Genomic DNA, 20,481 nt, shown 5'->3' with positions numbered 1-20,481 from the left:
TTAAATTCCAGTGGACATTAATGCAGTAGTCTCCATAACATAAAGAGATGGCTAGTTGTAATATGCCTTCTAAAGAAATATTAGAAATAGTGTGTAGAGCTACCATTCCTTCCCAGACAATGGGACTATTTATAACGTAGACTAATTTTCCTTTTCATAGTGACATGACTTCCTTGAGCCAGCAGTTATTGACTCACCCTATCAATATCAGATATAGATTACACTCCAGAAGCATGTGTCCACTCAGAGAATTTACTTGCATTGAATAATGTCTTCACTAAGGCTGACCATAGTCAGCCTGAGATAAATTTATGCTGACAAGATAAATTTATGTTGAGCTCCTCACACAGAAAAAAATAAGCATATTCATCAATATTGATTTTTATTAAAGAAATGGAGGAAAGGAAATACTAAGAAGGGCTTAATTAAATCATATTTTCCAAGAAGTCGTTTGGACAAAATGAAGTCATTCACCACTCAACTCTCCTCCTTGACCGAAGTCATGATGGTTCTTCATACACAGGAAACGGATCTTCTTCTGCCATGAGACTGAGGTAAGTTGGACACTAGTAAATTGATCATCAATACATTCTAAAGTTAAAAGAAGACATAGGATTTTCACTAGTATTTTGCAAAGAATTCTAATAAAATATTCTCATACTGAGAGTCCTAAATAAAATTAAACTATGTGCTTTGATGCTTTTTACTTTTCTTCTTCCCCCTTCCCTTTCCTTTTCTTCTCCTTCCCTCCTTCTGTCTTCTTTCTCTCCTCTCAGATTAAATTGCACCTAGTTGAAGTGGAAAACTATATGTTCATATATGTTCACATTCTTACTCTTTTCACTTTGTTCAGAATTAAGAATGAGATGTGGGTCTGTCTACTTTGCATTTAACTAGAACTATCATTTTTTTACCTTATGAATTTCAATGTCTTTAGATGGAACCCTGCTCTCATTTTATGGAGCCAGAAAACCATATATTGTCTACCTCATTCACTCATTTAAGTGTGAACATAAAAACACCCTGCAATACAAAGCACTTTAGTAGAGAAATCTGTTTATCTTCAGTTACTGGAGGCCCATTTACTACCCTAGAGTTATTGCAAAGTGTTTTCAGGTACCCACAGTCACAGTTTAGAGATGGCATGGGTTTATGCTTCTCATCAAGATGTTTTTAAAATAGGGTTCATCACAGAAGGCAGCTCACTAGAGAGGAATGAGATACTCACTGCATCTTTTATCTTCTATCTGTTTGCTTTGTATCCCCAGTCAGTCACTATAACTGCCAAACAAAACTCCAAGATACTGAATAGGAACAAATACGTTGAAAGGAGGGCACCACTTCTCTGCATCCAAAATGAAACATACATTCTTTACAGACCTTTATATTTTAATACCACTAAAATAATAAAAGTATCATAAAATTGCAGAAAGAAGAAAAATAGAAGAGGAAAACTAATCACTCTATACTCTCAATAGCTGAATATACATCATAATTATATATAACAGATAGCATGACGATAAGCGGTAATTACTAAGGATAATGATAAACAAATATACTCTGCTAAATGGGTAGTGAGAGACACTGGTCGTGTTTTCATGTTTGCTGTTCTGCACACCATTAGCGATTCTTCATTGAGGCTAGTGAGATACTTTTGAGGGTGAGTGTTATAAAACTTATTTACTAGAGAGGTGTATAAAATTTATTCTGTTATTTAGTAAAGAACTCTGAAGAGGAACTCACAGTGAAGGAAGAAGAGGTTTGAATTCATAACCTGGGTTCAACATAAGGGTTTATATGCTCTGAAGTTAGGCTGTTTCCTTCTGGGGTCATGCCTCTGACTATCACCAATAGATCCCATTCCCTTATGGGATAATTAGGTTGAGGACAAGAATACAGAAATTGTAATAGAGGAGTCCTAACCTTCCTCGATTCCCAGAGCACTTTTGTGATAAATAAGTCTAGCCATTCAGAGCTTTGTGCTCAATAATGACCCTATTTAATAATAATTGAACCATGGTAGTGGACTAAGGGAATGTTTATGGACTGACGAGATAATCCAGGATTCTTATCAACCAGGGATTTGGAGTCAATATTGAACCTTTGGCTCCCAGTGTTCTTGAATTATATGAAAGGTTATTAAGGGAAAATGTTTTAAGAGGAAGATCCTGGATTTCCTCCTGATGTAATCATTGGTGGTTCAACAGATAAACTGGAATAATGAAACAGGTAAGACCAAAACTGAAGATTGTCTAATAAAATGAGCTTTTCTTATTGTGCAAATAAAATCTAAAGCAATATGTTGATGTTTGTATTTATTTAAGATGTAACTCTAAGGTGTATATCAAGGTATGTTTTATAAAATATTAGCATTCTCCTTGTGCCACTGAGTTGATTTCTGTATGGTTCCACTTGTGGGGTGAAATCGCTTGATTAAAATAAAAATTCTTCAAGGTGCTAAACCTGTGACCATGTGTAAGTACCTTAACATTTCTAAGTTTGCTTCTTTATTGCATTAGAGATACAGATCATTCCCTGAGAAAGTTTGTAGTCTCACACAGTATAAAGTCTCTTTTAAAGCTACATACAAACAACAAAAATCTGATGCAATGTAAAATAACATGCTTCAGAACTAGGTAATTTACCAGATGTTTTGGATTTTGAAGTAAAAAGAGCTTTCTAATTAAGACCAGGAACTTAAAAACGGGCAATATCTAATGGGATCAATTCAGAAAATTGGTTTCTAGGTCTCCGGCAAAGGTCTAGGCATTCAGATCTTTGTCATACCAGGAAGACAGGATAGAGCAGGAGGATGGGAATCTGTCGACAGGATGTTTGCCCCAAAGGCTTCAATTTCTATATATTTTGCTGAACATTGACTTCCCTCTTCGCTATCCTAGTCCTTTCTCTCTACACTAATAAACCTATGTGTATAAGTACACGTCTGCACCCCTACCTGCCTAGGAACACAGATGTATACAGGTACTGAAATATAAACATAAACATCCTTGAACAGTCTCACACAGACCTGCTAACAGATACAAAGAAGGTGGTGCACATATGTCCACGTAGTCCTGTGCATATAGAACTGCATGCACATGTATCACAAGTACCTAAGGATGTCACTTCCTTTTTTGAAGATTAAGTTTTAGTATAACTAACTTGATCTTTTAAGACTTTAGGAGAACTGTCCTTAGAGATGCAAGTACCTAGAAAGAATGAGCTGCCTATCATAAATATATCATGGCAACCAGGTGGGTCCAATATTGAATATAATGTTTAATCACCCTAAATATCTACTTTAATTATTTATGCTACCTTCCATTTGGTTACTTGAGGTTTTGGTTCAAGGCTTGGGAATGTAACCTGTAGTTTGAATTACATTTGTAGTAGTTATGAATATTAAAGAGTAAATTAATGATGAGGGTCTCCTCCATCACCGACAAAATACTTAAATACTCTCATCACTCACAAAGAACTTGATGCATGATTCTAAAATCATGATGAAATTTCATAGAAATGTGGTACTTACGCGTGACCAAGGAGAATTATTTGAGACTGTACCAAATAATGTAAGTTCAAAAAGTAGTAATGTTATACCAATTATTGAAATGCAGGCACTTAAGATGTTCACTCCTATAGCATAGGACAGCTGGAATAGATAAAAGTTATCACATAGTTATTGGAAGCTATTCCATATTCACATCTGGCAAGTATATTCAAGTAGAAGGTTTATAATTTTTCCCACAGTAGTAAGATTGTTAAAAAGACTATCAAAACTGAAGGTTTGTCAGGATCCCCTGAGGACCAAGTGACTTTGGATATATTAAAATTTCTGGTAGAGCATGCATGAGTTTAGTATGCAAGTACTAATTATTAATTATATAAGTTCTATATAAATTATTAATTATCATATAATCATTGAATATCTATTCTGTATCATGGAAACTACGCTTTGGATAAACAGGCAGAAAAGAAAGGGCTTCTACGTTCAAGAAATTTTCAGGCTGTTGAGGAAGACAGAGTGCATATAAAATGTGAAGAGAAAAAACCGTTCACAGTATAGATAAATCCATAGTGCCAAACAATTTCATATTACCGGAGAGCAAATGTTCCAAGTGTTTGCTATGGTTCATTTTGGAGAGCAAGAAGATGAGTTACAGGGAATTTTGTTGAAAAGACAGGTGCTATCTAGCTTGACATTAGGAGTTTATCTTGAAGATGGTGGGGAACTAATTACTGGAGGTATCTACTATGTTTTCAGGCCACACTCTTGTTGGGCGCTTTACTTCAGACAATGGACATTTATAATGTTGCTGAATAATGAAACTTTGTATATGAGGCCAGAGAGGTGATAATATTGCTATCAAAGATAAACTTTCCTTATGCTTATTCTTTATCCATATTTGCACTAATATATTTCTTTATACTAATACAAATTAGATGACAAGCATGAAAATTTAAATTACTGGATTTTGAAGCCTATTTTACTGGATAAAACTTATGTTTATATAAATTGCTATTGCATATTGTCTACTAATCATGATTAATTTATTTTCTTGGAACATACCTTCCTTAAAGGATGGCCACCAAATTAAAGTATTATTTAATTTTTATGATTTAAAAATCCAGCAATATTGTTTAGTAACATGCAGTACTGCATGTTAACCTTTAAAATGAAGCATTTGCTGAAGTTACAGTTATATGCACAAATGATTACGCAAAAATGATTGACTTTTATCTAGAAAAAGCCTTCATGCATTGGTAAGGCCACTTGGAACAGGTATTTTTTAATACACGAAATTTTGCTGGCAAAAGCTTATTGGAATAAAGTAAGAAGAATAGAACGCTTCTTTTGGTTCCTGATTTAAGTGGGCAGAATGTAATAGGACACAAATGCTTCAGAAAAAAATGTTTGGCAGTTTCTTAAAAAGTTAAATATATGATTTAGGTATTTACTCAAGAGAAATGAAGGTGTATGTCTGTACAAAGACTTATACATAAATATTCTTGATATTCTTTGTATATTTATTTGTGAGATCTCAAAACTGTAAACAATGCAAGTCCATCAACAGATGAATGGATAAACAGATTGTTGAACATCCATCCAATGGAATGTGACTCCAAAACAAAGAGAGATTATTCGTAGACCCTCTATTTGGGGTGAATTCTAAAGTAAATATGTTGAGTTAAAGCAATCAGATAAAAGTATACAATACTGTATCACTCCATTTTTATAAAAATCTAGAAAATGCAAACAAATCTATAGTGACAAAAAAAAAAAAAAGATCAGAGGTAGCCTGGGAGAGAAAGGTTTTGGGAAAGGAGCAAAAGAAGGGAATATCAAGGGACACAAGCAAATTTGGGGGAGATGTTAATGGTCTTTTGAATTCAGCTGAGAATTCCTCTGGTTGGTCCTGAGCCATTCTTTGTCTGGAAGGTTTTTATTACAGCTTCAATGTCATTGTTTGTTATTGGTCTGTTTAAATTTTCTGTATCCTCTTGGTTCAATTTTGGTATTCCATGTATCTAGAAATTTATCATTTTCTTCTAGATTTTCTAATAATTTTGAAATTAATACCTAATGATCCTCTGAATTTCAGTGGTGTCTAGTATAATGTCTTCTTTTTAATATTTAATTTTAGTAATTTGGGTCTCCTCTTTCTGTTGGCTAATCTGGCTAATGGTTCATAAATCTTGTTTATTTTTAAAGAGAACTGGCTCTGTTTCATTGAGCCTTTTAATTTTTCTTTTGCTTTCTATTTCATAAACTTCAACTCTGATCTTTACCATTTCCTTCCCTCTACATCTCTGGGATACTTTTGCTCTTGTTCCTGAAACTTTCAATGCATCATTAGGTTGTTTATTTGGGGCCTTTCTGACTTTTTTAATGTAGGCACTTATAGCCATAACTGTTTCTCTAGAACCGCTTTCACTATAGCTCAGAGATATTGCTATGTTGTATTCCTCTTCTTGTTTGATTCTCAGAATTTCTAAAATTTCTCTTCTGATGGAAATGCAGGGGAAGCCTGGAGGATGGGGCCACAGGGATTGTCCTGGAACTAGGCATTACTGAAACTTGTGTCCATAGGAGGCTTTTAGGCGTGTAAGGCCCTCAGGAATGGTGACCCAGCTTTGGGGTGAGACTGGGTCCCAAATCCACAGATGCTAACATAGAGATTGGATCCATGTGTACTGTCTAATGACTGGGACTTAAAGGGCCAGCCTGTTGCTGGAGTAGGACCAAGGCTCAGGGCCTATCAGGCCTATCTGATGCTGGGACCAGTCTGTAAGCTAGGAATGCTGAATTTATTGTGGCTTTGGCATGACCACGGAGACACAGTCTGAGATTACAGGGTCCTATCTGGAGCTAGGGCAGGCTCAGTGCATGGGTACTGCCTAGAAGTCTGGTGCTTCAGGGGTTATCCTGCCACGGAGGGTCCTAGAGCCTGTATACGTAAGGACTAGAAGGGAGGCTGGGCCCACGAGTGTTGGAGTAGACCTGAAGGCTGGGATCCTAGGGTTCTGCTCGGTGCTGGATTAATTTGGAGATTGGAGCAAGCATAGTGTTAGAACCAACTGTAGTGTGGGTTCCCTGAGGTCATTCTGGCAGTCAGGTAGCCTGGGGGTTGAGTCCATGGGACACGTATGGAGCCCTAGGTTACAGCATTTGGCCTGGCACCAGGGGCTTCTGGAAGCTCAGTGTTTGAGTTCTGGCTTACTCTTGGGCTGTGGGTGCCTTCTACATGAAGTATTTCTCCTCAAACTCTGCCACTTGGGTTGTGGAAGAGGTGACACATATAATATAAAAATGTCCTTCCTACCCTCTTCAGTGTTTCTTTTCTTATTTCTGTATACACCCAGGGGCTATAATCTCTCACCTGTCTTTCTTAGCTTTTGTGAAGGTAGTTTTCTGTGTGAATAGTTGTTCAATTGGTGCTTCTTTGGGAAGATGAGAACTGGTAAGTCCTATTCCATCATGTTGCTAATATTCCTCTCTCTATTCTTTTACTTTCAACTCATTTGAAAGAAAAAAAGAAAAGATAGTAACATACACTAGGTCATTTCAAGATATCCAAATTTACATGTCTCAACTCACAACTTTTTTTTTTTTTTTTGCAGTGCTAGGGATCAAACTAGGGTCTTACACATGCTTGGCAAGCACTCTACCACTGAGCTGTACGTGACTAGCCCACAATTGACATTTTAATTTGCATAAATCTTTCATATATAAGCTTAAGTTATTAACTTCCTGAATTATTCCAAATTATTGTTTAACTTATTAAGTTCCTAAATTATCCTGACTGAATGCATTCTGATTTATTTTCAAAACTAGCAAATACAACAAAGATTTCAGTAACTGGAATGTATCCGCTATGTGTGTGTGTGTGTGTGTGTGTGTGTGTGTGTGTGTGAATGAAAATGCAATAGGAACTTACATTTCTTATATTTTAAATATATATCCCCCCAAATTTTTGAGTATGTTTGAAGTGACCCAGAGACAATGCTGCCTCCTCACCTGACTTTTCTTGTATTGGCTATTGAATTCTCTGAAGTTGCTGCAAGAATTCTGACTTACCAAGAATTTTGAACGCTTCTTCTCCACCACTACTGCAAAAGTTCCTGAGAAGACGAACTGGAAACAAAGACCACATTTGTCAATACCTAATCATTATGTTCACATATAAACTTAAAGAGTAAGAGAATTCTGGAATGCTGTAACATGAGGGATTTCACCTTAATTCTTTGGTGGGACCCTTGATAAAATCATCTAGGAAATAATTCAAGGGTTTTCTGTTCACAAACATGGGGAGGGCCATGAAGTCTCTGGTCACTAGTGTAATCACATACTGGAAATGGAATCAAGAGGTATTTTGAAAAGATTTATGTGAAAAGGAGTATCAATGTTTAATTAATTATTGTTGATCATAATTTCCTGAGTATATAAAGTGAATTACAACAAAATATGTCAATTAATGAATTGACTATTAGATAATATTATATCTTGGGCAGTCATATGCAAGTACTTTACTTTATAGGTAGAAAGAATCAATCAGAAAACGTTCAAGCTTTAGTTTACACATTTAAATAAATGACATAAAATAAAATTTAGGTACATTGGTAATCTAAATGTAAAAAGTAAAATAAGTAAGTTTCTAGAAAACAATGTAGAAATGTCTACCTAAGCTTAGTATGGAAAAGATTTATTCAATTATATACAATAATTGTTATCATAAAGAAAAAATATATTAGACTAAATTAAAATTAAGAACTTATTACCTATAGATAGGGAATAGGGGTGGGAGGAAAAGGGAGGGAGAAAGGGAATAGAATGGATGGTGAAATGAGACCCTCATCATTATACAAAATACATGTATGAAGATGTGAGTTTGGTGTCAACACACCTTATATACAATCAGAGATATGATAAATTGTGGTATAAGGGTTTATTAAGAATTGTAATGCAAAAAAAATAATAAGAACTCATGTATAATGGCATAATCTGGAGTGAAAATACTTTATATAGAGAGTTACAAAAAATGGTGTTGTGAATGGATAATTATGATGGTAATGCCTTCCACTATTGTCATGTATGTAAGAAATTTAAAAAATAAATTAAAAAAAGAACTTATTTGAATTGAAAGACACCTTCAAAGGAGAGAAAAGACTCATTCAACCATGCTGTTGCCAACAGATTGGAATGGTGTCAGCCACCTAGTGTAAAGTTTGAAAAGATGTTGGTAAAATAGAAAGGGAACAGAGCTTGCATCTAGAATATATAAGACACTATAGTAACCAGTATGAAAATAAAGAGAGACAACCCAATAGAAATAGTGTATAAGCTTCTTAACAAAAAGGTACTTAACCAAAATGTATGTCAAAATAGGCAACAAACAAAAGAAAAAACACTTTCATCAATCAGCAAAGCAAAGTAAAACTACAAATTAGAAGAATTGACCAGGATGGCTAAACTTAAGAAGACTAACAGTTCAAAGTTCTGCTAAGGATATGGAACAATGGTAATTCTCTTGATATGCTATTAGGGATACCAATTTGTAGAACTACTTGGGAAACTTCAGCATATACACTAAAGTTGAGTATGCAAATAACCTAAGATCTTATAATTCCATTTTTGCATATATGTCTAAAAGATATATCCCTAAATGTGCAACTAAAAACATGTACCTGGAGTACTGTAGTATCCCAAACTAGAAGCCACTCAAATGTCCATCCATTAGATTAAATAAATTATAGCAGATTAATATAATAGGATATTAATACCAAAGGTAAACCTTATAGTAATTGGGGCACATGGCAGCAGGAGGTTCTCTCCAAAAGGCTTGTGTAGCTCTGCCTCTATGGCTTTGCTGATTGCAGTACACTTTGCCTCTCTTGGTTTGTCTCTGATTGATTCCTGTTGCTCTCCTCAGCAGACATTCCATAGTACTGGAACTGCTTAATCTCAGAGGTCTCCACCTTAGCATCGCAACACTTTACCGTGTCTCCCAGGTTTCCTTTGAAATTTCAGTGGAAGCCTCCATAACCCTCTAACTCCAGCATCCTGCATTCCTGGGGAACCAGCACCAAAGTCTGCTGCCATCTCGAGTAATAGTCGAGCCTCTTAGGACTGCAGCTGCAGCAATCTCTGAGTGCATGGGTAGCTAAGCCAGGTGAAAAAACTTCCTAGAACCCCTTATGTAAACAGGTACTCCAAATGTCTCTTCTTAAAATTTTTCCTTTCATACCCTTGAACTTGAGATGGGTGTGGGTGTGGGAGATGTTTTTCTTTAGTTCCAGTTTTCCTAACAATTTTTCTGGCCAAACTGCAAGGTTTTCAAATCTTTCTGCTCCCGATTATCAAAATAAACTTGGCAAAAAGGTGCCAGCAATACAATGTCACTGCCTAAAAGTTATGCTACCCAGAAATTTCTTCTGCCAGATTATTTAGTACATCACCTTTAAATTTAGCATCACAGAAAGTCTCAGGACATGGAGACAACTTCTTAACCAGAATGTCACACAAATGTTCTTTATTCCAATTTCCAATAGTCCTTTCCTCTGAAACCTCTTGAGCCCAGTCTTTACTGTCAACAGTCCTATCAGTGTTCTGGTCTTTTGAATTTCCACTAGAATTGCCCATTTAAGTCTATTTACAACATTCTAAAGCTTTTCCACCTTGCATTGCTAACTTTCCAAAATTCCTCCCACAAATTCCAAAAAAGCTCCAAAAGCTTCTGAACCACATGGTCAGGTTAGTCACAGCAACAACCTCACTCTAAATTTTGTTTTAGTCAGCTTTTCCATTGCTGTGACCAAATGACCTGACAAGAACAATTTTAGAGGAGTTGAAGTTTATTTGGTGCTCATGTTTTCAGTGGTCTCTGTCCATTGCCAGCTGACTCCATTGCTCTCAGTCCAAGGTGAGGCAGAACATGAGAGTGGAATGGTATGGAGGAGGAAAGCAGATCAGGGCTTGACACCAGGAAACATAGAGTTCCTCTTACCATGGACAAAATATAAACTCCAAAGGTGAGTCCTAAACACTCACCTCCTCAAGTCACACCCTACCTGCCTACAATTATTACCCAGTTAACTGATTAACAAGTGGATTACTGCACTGATTAGGTTAAGGCTCTCATAACCCAGTCATTTTACTTTGAACATCCTTGCATTGTCTCATACATAGGATTTTGGGGTATATCTCACATATAAACCATGATACTTCCATAAGTTTAAACCAAAATCCTGGTACTATCCTTAACTTCGACCTATCAGGATGTTCAATTGAACATTGAACATCAGACATCTAAGTGTTACTTTTACCAACTTTGTTGCTACAAAGCTTGTCTGAATCTCCTATGAATTTTTGCAATACCTATCTGAAGGATCTCCATGATAGCCTCCTTTCTTCAACATAGCAAACAAAACTTATCCTTTTAAAATTTGAGTTGTATTATTTAACAATATTCATAGAACACATAGTAACTCCAATTTATTACAGTAAATAACTAATCCCTTACAATGGCCAATAGATCCTGGTATTATCAGGCCCTTCATTAATTTTCTGATCTCTTCTTTATTATTTTCTCTTGATCACTTGGCTTCTACAATACTGACCTCCCTTTCCTAGGAATACTTCAGGAACAGCCATCGAAGACTTTTTCCTGACTATTTCCTCTCCTGGAAATAGTCTCCACATATCCATGTGGACAGAATCGTTAATTTTTCAAATCTTCATTCAAACCTCACTTTGATAGTTTAAATTATTGGCTACAATTCTTTACTTTCAAGTAATATCAACATATTTACACTTCTTGCCAGGTCTCATGGTTGCTGGACTCTGATTCCCTGCCCCTTAACCTATAACTTGGCCATTTTATCTGCTTTGGCTGGGATTTTAGTAGCCATAATCCAAGGGGAGGCATGAAATATTGTTGAATGATGAGTCAATGGATTAATAATAGCCACTTTTCCCCCCTTAGGTAAATTTAACTCAATTATCTCTCCAGTAAGTTTCCAGTAGATAAAATATCTACATGTGATAAGATTGTCCAGTGGAACAAAGGAATCATACATCTAATTGGAATAGGTCTTACACCAGTCAGAGGCTGTGTATCTTTTAGTGCCTCATAAGTTAGCCTCAGAGTCCTACTTCAACCTAATTTAACCTAATTTTAAACAAAAAGCTGTATCCCTTTTTAACTTTCCCAGAAATTCCACTCTTCTCTCTTTTTTTCCTTCTATAGTCTTATCATATTCTAATGTACTAACCCTGTTAGGAAAAAAATGGTTCAAGTCATGTATAACTAAAAAAAAAATTAAAAAATAAGCCTATGGTTTTCTACTCTCATAAAAAAATAATTGATACCATTGTTTTATTTTTTGATTCATCTTAAGGAGAACAGTGAATGATAGTAGTAGGTCCTCAATAAACACTGGTCAAATAACCAAACTTCAAATGTACTATTATTATCATGAGTTTCACTCAGTATTTTGTAGAGGATAATAACACATCACATATCATGATATCCTTCTTTCAGGATCTGCTTATTTAATGACAATGGCACATCATTCATTATTCTATCATACAAAACAAAATTACACTCTCTCTGTTCAATTCTGTAAAGTTCTTTTTGGACCAACAGAAAACAAAGATTTCACTTTTCTTCCTACTCAAGATCTATATGTTACATTATTTCATCAGAAATGTTTTCTCAGCTTACTTGCCTCACTAGGAAAATATATACCATATGGGTGACTAACCATTTTCTGTCTTCCCCAAATGCCTCTTGTGCACCTTACCATTGCATCTAATATAAAAGTGGCCTTTAAACAAGATCTACTCTTATTTGAAAGCATATCAATGACAAGAATCTAAGCTTTTTATATTGATGTAGTCTTTTTCAACTGGATGTAAGAATGAATTTCTTGAGAATAGGGATTTTGTGTTTTTAATTTTCTATCTCTGGCACACTGCTTGTCTCAGAAGCAGTCAACAAATGTAATGAATAAATTAATGATTAACTATCAGGGATTAAATTATTTACTCACAGACAAAGATGACCAAAATGGATATCCTGATATCAGTGCTAAAGGCAGGTATCCTTTTCCAAATGTCAGAGTTTGTGTTAAGAACAAATACAGCCAGATTATTCCCAGGTTGTTATGAATCACACCAGTCATTATTTGTATGGCCTGGAAAAAACCACCATCCTTAATCACTTACTATTTCAGTTCAACATTGGAAAGAAACACACATCAAGAAACTGTGGGGGTGAAGAAGAAATATGTGATGAACTCACAGAATGCTCATATCTTACCTATTATACAACATCAGAATGCAGAGGTTGCTCTTGATGTTGTATGTATGGTTGTGTGCCATTCTCTGTGTGTATTTGTATGACCTGCCATAATCGATAACTCTCCTATCAATACAAAGGTATCCCTCATGCCACACCTTTCTTGTCACTCTCCCTCAAACTCCTGGTAGTTACTAATATGTTTTCCAGATCTATAACTTCTATCATTTAGAGAATGTCACATAGTGGAAACATTCAGTAAGTGCTTTTGGGACTTGCTTTTTTTCATTTAGCATAACACCTTTGAGATCCATCAAGTTGTTGTGTGTATTGACGTAGTCCATTCCTTTTTTATTTCTGAGTAGTATTCCATGGGGTGAAGACTGTAGTTTGTTCAACTATTCACCTGTTGAACAGCATTTGAGTTTCCAGTTCTGGTGCTATTATAAATTAAAATGTTATGAATAGTCATGTGCAAGTAAGTTGCTGAGCACACATCAGTTTTCAGTTTTCTGGGAGAAATGCCAAGGGATGTGTTTTCTGGCTTTAATGGCAAGAATGTGTTTGGTATTCAGAAAGACTACTTTCCAGAGTGGCTGTACCATATGTGTATTCTCACCATCAATGTTAAGATATATCTAATTTTTTTATATTGTCTCCAGCATTTGACATTGTCACTATTTTTTTAGTTGTTTTTAATAGACAGGTAGTGATAGCCTTTCATGGTCTGTTTTCATTTCTTTGGTGGCTAATGATTTTTCTATGTGCTGATTTGCCATCTTTATATCTTCCTCAATGAAATGTCTCTTTATATCTTTTTCTGACTTTAAAATAGGATCATTTGTAATATTTTCTACTGTTTTGAGAGTCAAAAAACGTATTCTGGATCTAAATCTTTTGCCAGATATATAGTTTGCAAGTATTTTCTCACAGAACTGTAGCTTGTCACTTCATCTTCCAAGAAACAGTCTTTCACAAAACACAGTATTTTAATTGTGATGAAGTTTTATTTGTTGATTTTTTTCTTTGATGCATTGATTATACGTTTGCTGTCATATCTGGAAGTTTTCATTGTGTTCTAGTTACCAAATATTTTCTCCTTCACTTCCTTCTAAGTGTCATAGCTTTATATTTTATGAGGTGGGAGACAGGCTGAGTTGTTTTTGTTTGTTTTTAACTGATGACTTTTCCAACACCATTTGTTGAGGGAACTATGTTTCTTCCATTGAATTAGCTTTATCAAAACCCAGTTGGTTGTACTTCTGTAGTCTATTTCTGGATTGTGTGTTCTGTTCCATTCATTAATGCTTTTCTTGCTAGAACACCATCACACAGTTTCAATTTTAAATCAAGCAGTGTGATTCTTCCCACGTTATTCTTGATTTTAAAAACAATAAAATCAATAGTTGAACAATAGAAGTAATGATAATTTTGGCAAAGATGTTGGGGAAAGAGACATTTATGCATTGTTGGTGGGACTGCAAATTAGTACAACCACCCTGGAAGACAGTATGGAGATTCCTTAAATGACAAGGAATAGAACACCATATGACCCTGCTACCCTACTCCTTGGGGTATACAAAAGAACTCAAATCCTCATACTATAGAGATACAGGCACATCGATGTTTACAGCAGCACAATTCACAACACCCAGTTACGGAACCAGTTTAGGTGCCTGTCAATAGACAAATGGATAAGTTAAATGAGGTACATATATCCAATGGAGTTCCACTTGGCCATAAAGAAGAATGAAACTATGACATTTGATGGTAAATCGATAGAACTGAAAAACAATATGCTAAGTGAAATAAGCCAGACTCAAAAATTCAAGGGTCAACTATTTTCTCTCATATGTGGATGCTAGAAGGAAAAAAAGAAGGGATCTCACAACAATTGATTAGAGATCAATAGAGTAGAATGAGGGAACATGAGGTAGGAAAGAGGAGAGGAAAAGGGGAAGAATTGGGTAATGAAATTAACCAAATTATACTATATGCATGTATGAATATATCACAATTAATTCCACTTTCATAGATGACTCTAATACAACAATTTAAAATTAAATAAGTAAATAAAAGGAAAGCAGCAGAGCAGAGGAAGGAGGAGGAAAAGGAAGGAGATGTACTGGCGATTGCAATGGAGAAAACTATGCTATAGGCCTTTATGAATATGTCAAAATGAACTCCACTGTTATGTATGACTGTAATGCATTAATATATAAAAAATTATTTGTCTTAGTTTCTCTGCCTTTCCATATACATTTTAAATAATCTTATTTATACTTCTACAAAAGATATTACTGGGATTTTGATAGGAATTTTGCCAAATATATATGTTCATTTGGGGAGAATAAACATCTTATTATGTTGAATTCTGTAATCTACAATCATGTCTTTCAATTCTTTCATCAGTATTTGGTAATTTTCAGAACTCAAGTCCTCCACATGGTTTGTTGGATTTCTAAGTATTTTAATTTTTTTGAGTAATTGTAAATAGTATTGCATCTTAAATTTTTGGTTCCATATGTTCATTGCAATTATACAGACACACAATTTATTGTTATATTGATCTCATATCCTGTGACTTTGCTCAACTCACTTCATAGTTTGAGGAGGCCCTCCCCCACTTTTAATTTTTTTGATTGTTGGGAATTTTCCTGAACCTTTAACCCTGCTGATTTGACTCCTAATATGAGTGGACAATGCTAAATCTCCCAGAAATAAGGGGATACCTGCTCGAGTGGATAGGTTGACCAGGTGAGCAGTGGCGGGTCTAGGGAAAACAGGGCTCTCATGACCATCATCCAGAGAGTTCCGTGGCCTGCAGTTTATTCTAAATGCAGTTCCCACAATTTGACCATCACATTTAGGATTCTGCCATCAGTTTAGGGTTGAAATAATTTACAGTTGCAAAAGGAGATCTTCTACCCATTTCCAGACTCAGGGCATATTTTCTGAGGTTAGAGGCAGATTGGAATGGTGTGGGGTCATTTAAACATGGCTAATACGTCCCAAATTTCTGCTCTAACTTTCATCTAACATAACACTTGTGTGTCAGGCTGCATGTGGAAAACAGAGATAGTACATAACCATCGTAGGGACACTTTTGTGAACTTTCCTACATTTGGGGAATTCACAGAGGTGGTTAAAGCTCCTTCCATTTTATGTTTAGAAACGGTAACATCACAGTCACTTTTTCACTCAAGTGGCATTGATATCTTACCCCCAGTATTCTCATTTCCTCTTTTACCAACAGACGTCTTCGAGGCATTTTTTCACTATGATACAACAGAGAAACGAAAAGGTAAATGTTTCTTTTCTGAGGAAAATATGGAGACAAGTTAATATTATTTTCTTGGGTAAGATACACAAGAAACTTGAGAGGAAATATAATCCGATAGCTACTCATTTTCACTACTTTGTAGTCACATGAAAGGTATTTTTCATCACATCACCAATATTATTATTACAAAATCCAATACTTATCTTTCAAAGATGTCTTGCTCACTTATCAAATTCGACCAGGCAGTCTTAGCAAATACTATATTGTGGCTTCCCAGATCACATCGACCCCTCTAGAAATTACCCATATCCCCACATTTACAGAATCAGAAAAACTGGACTTTGGGTCACTCTGGTTTGTTCTATTACTCCAGTGTTGTTGCTTTTTAAATTGAAGTCTAGTTCAGGAATGCCTGCCTGGAAGAATCCATATTGCACGCCTACACCAGCTTCAGAAGAGGCTGGAAAACAAAGTGCCACATACTGTACTTTTGAAAAGTGGACTTTATAGGTTAGGGACCAATAAAAGAATATAGGGAAGATGTTCAATTGGAAGAATTATGATCCACATATTTCCATCTTTAACCTTTGTCATTCTCTATAACTCACACCAGTCCTTCCTAGCTTCCATACTTACTATGGGCTGGGGATGTAGCTCAGAGGGAGAGGGTTTCCTAATTTACCCAAGAACTTGGGTTTAATCCCCAACACCATCAGGCTAAGGAAGGGAAGGAGTGATGGAGGGAGGAAGGTTGAGAGAGAGGGGGGCAGGCAGGGAGGGAGAAGGAGAGGAATTATTTCTTGATCCTAACTGACTGAGACAAAAGTGGCGATCTAATTCAAGATGGGCCAGGATATACTTTTTCCCAGATTTTTTGTGGCGGGGTTGGTTAAATGTAAGAATTAGAAGCAGTGGTAAGGCCACACTCTTTTGGGAGTGAGAATAATAAAGATGAAAAGCAGAGATGGAGAAGGAGCAGAATTCCTTATGTCTCTGTGACTTTCAATTTTTTAGTTCCCATTTATTTTGGAAACCTGACTTCTTGCTCTTATACTAGGTAAACATACCTGTTCACATGTTATAATAAATAAATCTTAATTTTGATAAACTGAGCAATGATTTGATTTTTTTTTAACCAGAGGGTTGGTTGTTTGTATGCTTTATTTCTTTTTTGTTTTTTAATGGCCTTCTCCCCTAGCTTCTCTCACATGGGTTTTAGGATCCACTCGCCTCAATCTCCAATATCTGGTGGCTACGTGTTTTTTCTTCAGCACTTATTTATAGCCATATCTGGAGTCTAAAGACCTGTCTTCAAATTCTTCATTTACAAACTTTCCTTCTACTTATATAAACCATGAAGTCTCAAGGTTAAGTTGTCCTTGGGATGGCCTACTGGCACTTGAAAATGAGAAAACAGAAAAGTGTAGGGGAAAAAGTCAAACTGAGCACAAATCTTACCAGTTTTTAGGTGACCTTGTCTATTCATTTACTCTTTTCAAAGGTTCTTTTCTCAGCAGAAAACAAAGTCACAAACAAAAACACCCATAGGATTGTACTGAGGAGCAAACAACAGAAACCGGTGTACAACTGAAATCCAAGAACTCGTGCCTTCAGTGTGGTTCGAGCTGGATCCCTACACTGACTTGATCGCAGGGTTACAGGGGCGGGATCCTGCAGGAGCCGCTTTTACTTCCAGATATTCCATCTCAGGCAGTCCTGGAAGCAGCACCTGCGCGGTGGGCACTGCTTCCTCCCGGGGCTCATGAACCTTCTTGAAGGTTCTGATGCCACGGTTGTGGCCAGGAGCGCAGTTGGGAGGGTCTCTGCGCGAGAGACCCGCGCGCACGCAGCGGCGGGGGTTTGAGACTGGGGGCTCTGTATCTTCACCAGGATGTGTTTCTAACAGCTATTCTAACTGGGGTGACATGGTATCTCATTTGGATTTGGATTTTCCTGATGACTAGTGATATTGAACTTCTTTTCATATACTTGTGGGCCTTTTGGAGAAATGTGTCTTCAAGTCATTTGCCTACTTTAAAAATTGATTTTATTGCTATTGTTAGATTGTGTAGATCCCTTCTATATTCCAGATGTTAATCTTATGTTGGATGAATAGTTTGCAAATACTTTCTCCCGTCTTACAGGTGGTCTCGTCACTCTGCTGGTTGTTTCCTGTGCTGAGTATATTTTTGATATCGTTGCCTGTATTTTGGGCATCTTATTTTTAAAAAAAATATTGCATATACTAATGTCTTAAAGTGTTTCTCCTGTGTTTTCTGCTAGTAGTTTCATAGTTTCAGGTCTTGTGGTTAGATCTTTGATTCATTTTGAGTTGATTTTTTGTACCCGGTGAGAGATGGAGTCATTTTCTTTTATGCATATAGATATTCAATTTTCCCAGCACCATTAATTGAAGAGGTTGTCCTTTATCTAATGTAGTTTTGGGTGTTAAAGTTCAGTTGGGTGATGTGTGCATTTATTTCAGGGTTCTCATTCTGTTCCATTGGTGTCAACTGTTATAGTAGCATGGTTTGTTTTGTACTTACTATAGCTTCTTGGTATGTTTTGAGAGCAAGTATTTTGATTCCTCCAATTTTGTTCAAGATGGCTTTGGCTATTTGGAGTCTTTGGTAGTTCCATATAAGTTTTACTATTTTGATTTTTATTTCTATAAAGAATGTAATTGGCATTTTGATAGAAATTGCATTGAATCTGGAAATCACTTTGGGGAGTATGGACTTGTTAGCAATGACAAGACAACAATATTTTGTCTGATTTGTCTGTGTGTCATTATTTTAGTAACTTTAGCTTTGTAGTAACTTTGGAATTCAGGAATTTTTGTGTGTTGATCTTGCAGAATTATTTTATTAGCTTTAGTAGCTAGCTTTCTTGTGGTTTCTTTTGGATTTTCTATTCAGAGAGAGTTTACCCCTTCCTTTCCAATTTAGATACTTTTTTCTTTTTAAGTCTAATAACTCTTGTTAAAACTTGGAGTATGATGTTGAATATCACAGGTGAAAGAGGCATCCTTGTTATGTTCTGATATTTATGTCATTAATTTCAGCTCAATCATTATTATTTCTTTCCTTCCACTAGTTTTGGGATGGTTTTGCTCATTTTCCTGATTTCTTTCATGACCATTCATCATTCAGAATTGCGAGGATGTGGGCAAAAATGTACACTCATATATTGTTGGTAGGACTGCAAATTAGTACAACCATTCTGAAAAACAGCATGGATATTCCTTAAAAAACTAGGAAACCATATCCAGCTGTCCCTCTTGTTGGTATTTATCCAAAAGAACTAAAATTAGCATAATATAGTGATACAGGCACATCAGTGTTTATAGCAGCACCATTCACAAGTACCAAGTTATGGAACCATCCCAGGTACACATTAACAGATGAATGGATTAAGAAAATATGGTATATACACAAATGGAGTTTTACTCAACAATAAAGAAAAATGAAATTATGACATTTGCTGGTAAATGGATGGAACTGTAGAACATAATGCCATGTGAAATGAGCCTGATTCAGAAAACCAAGAGTCCAATGTTTTCTCTCATGTGCAGAAGCTAAAGCAAAATAAGGAGAAAAAGTGCAGAGGGGGGGGTGTATCACCAAAAATAGAAGGGATATATTGGAGCAAAGGAAGGGGACAAAGAGGAAGGGAGGAAGAATGGGAAAAGGGAGGAACTATGGAATGAAATTGACCAAATTATGCTATGTACATATGTCAAAATATCAGTGAATTTCACCTTTATGTATATCTTTATGTGTATAAAGCACTTTTTATAAAATAATATATGGAAGGAAGATCTGTGAAGCAGAGGAAAAGGATGGGGGATGGAAGAAGGAAGGTAAAGAGAAAATACTAGGGACTGAAATGGAGCAAATATATTTCATGCATGTGTGGTTATGCCAATATGAATCCCAATATTATGTGTAATTAAAATGAACTAATAACATTTTTCTAAAAGCATATTTTTTAAACTCCATGTGTTTGTATAGTTTCTGTAGTTTTTTTTCTGTTCATGTCTAATTTATTCTGTAATGATCTAATAAGGCACAAGAAATTATTTCAATTTTTATTTGTATTTCTATGACTTGTCTGCGGCCTAATGTATGATGTATTTTGGAGGAAGTTCAGTAGGTAGCTGAAAAGTGTATGAAATTGCTATTGGGTTAAATATTCTTCAGATGTCTGTTAAATCCATTTGATCTAAAAATTATTTTAACTCTGTAATATCTTTGTTGATTGTTTTTCTTGTTAGTATGACTTATTCATTAGTGAGAGTGGAACACTGAAATCACCCACTCCTATGGTATTGGGGTCTATGTGTTCCTGTAAGTCAAGTATTGTTCATTTTATGAAATTGGATGCACTTGGAGCATA

The 20,481-nt window shown here is 35.8% G+C and overlaps 1 protein-coding gene across 4 annotated transcripts in view; it reads right to left on the bottom strand.

Moving 5' to 3' along the window:
• Nucleotides 1-510: 510 nt before the first annotated feature.
• Nucleotides 511-20,481, bottom strand: part of Ms4a13 (membrane spanning 4-domains A13) — a 55,735-nt gene continuing 35,764 nt past the window's right edge. For 3 of the 4 annotated variants that reach the window (XM_076847297.2, XM_076847299.2, XM_076847298.2), the window contains 5 exons: nucleotides 12,553-12,696; nucleotides 7,580-7,636; nucleotides 3,533-3,652; nucleotides 1,229-1,345; nucleotides 511-591 (listed from right to left, as the gene is read on the bottom strand). In XM_076847297.2, the coding sequence (XP_076703412.1) occupies nucleotides 1,244-1,345; nucleotides 3,533-3,652; nucleotides 7,580-7,636; nucleotides 12,553-12,696 (423 nt within the window). In that variant the 3' untranslated portion in view covers nucleotides 511-591; nucleotides 1,229-1,243. The remainder of the gene's footprint in view (nucleotides 592-1,228; nucleotides 1,346-3,532; nucleotides 3,653-7,579; nucleotides 7,637-12,552; nucleotides 12,697-20,481) is intronic. The other variant, XM_076847300.2, reaches the window with a different exon arrangement.

The sequence above is a fragment of the Callospermophilus lateralis genome, chromosome 2 (genome assembly GCF_048772815.1).
Source record: "Callospermophilus lateralis isolate mCalLat2 chromosome 2, mCalLat2.hap1, whole genome shotgun sequence".
Lineage (NCBI taxonomy): Eukaryota > Metazoa > Chordata > Mammalia > Rodentia > Sciuridae > Callospermophilus > Callospermophilus lateralis.
This window is presented reverse-complemented; position numbering and strand designations above follow the sequence as displayed.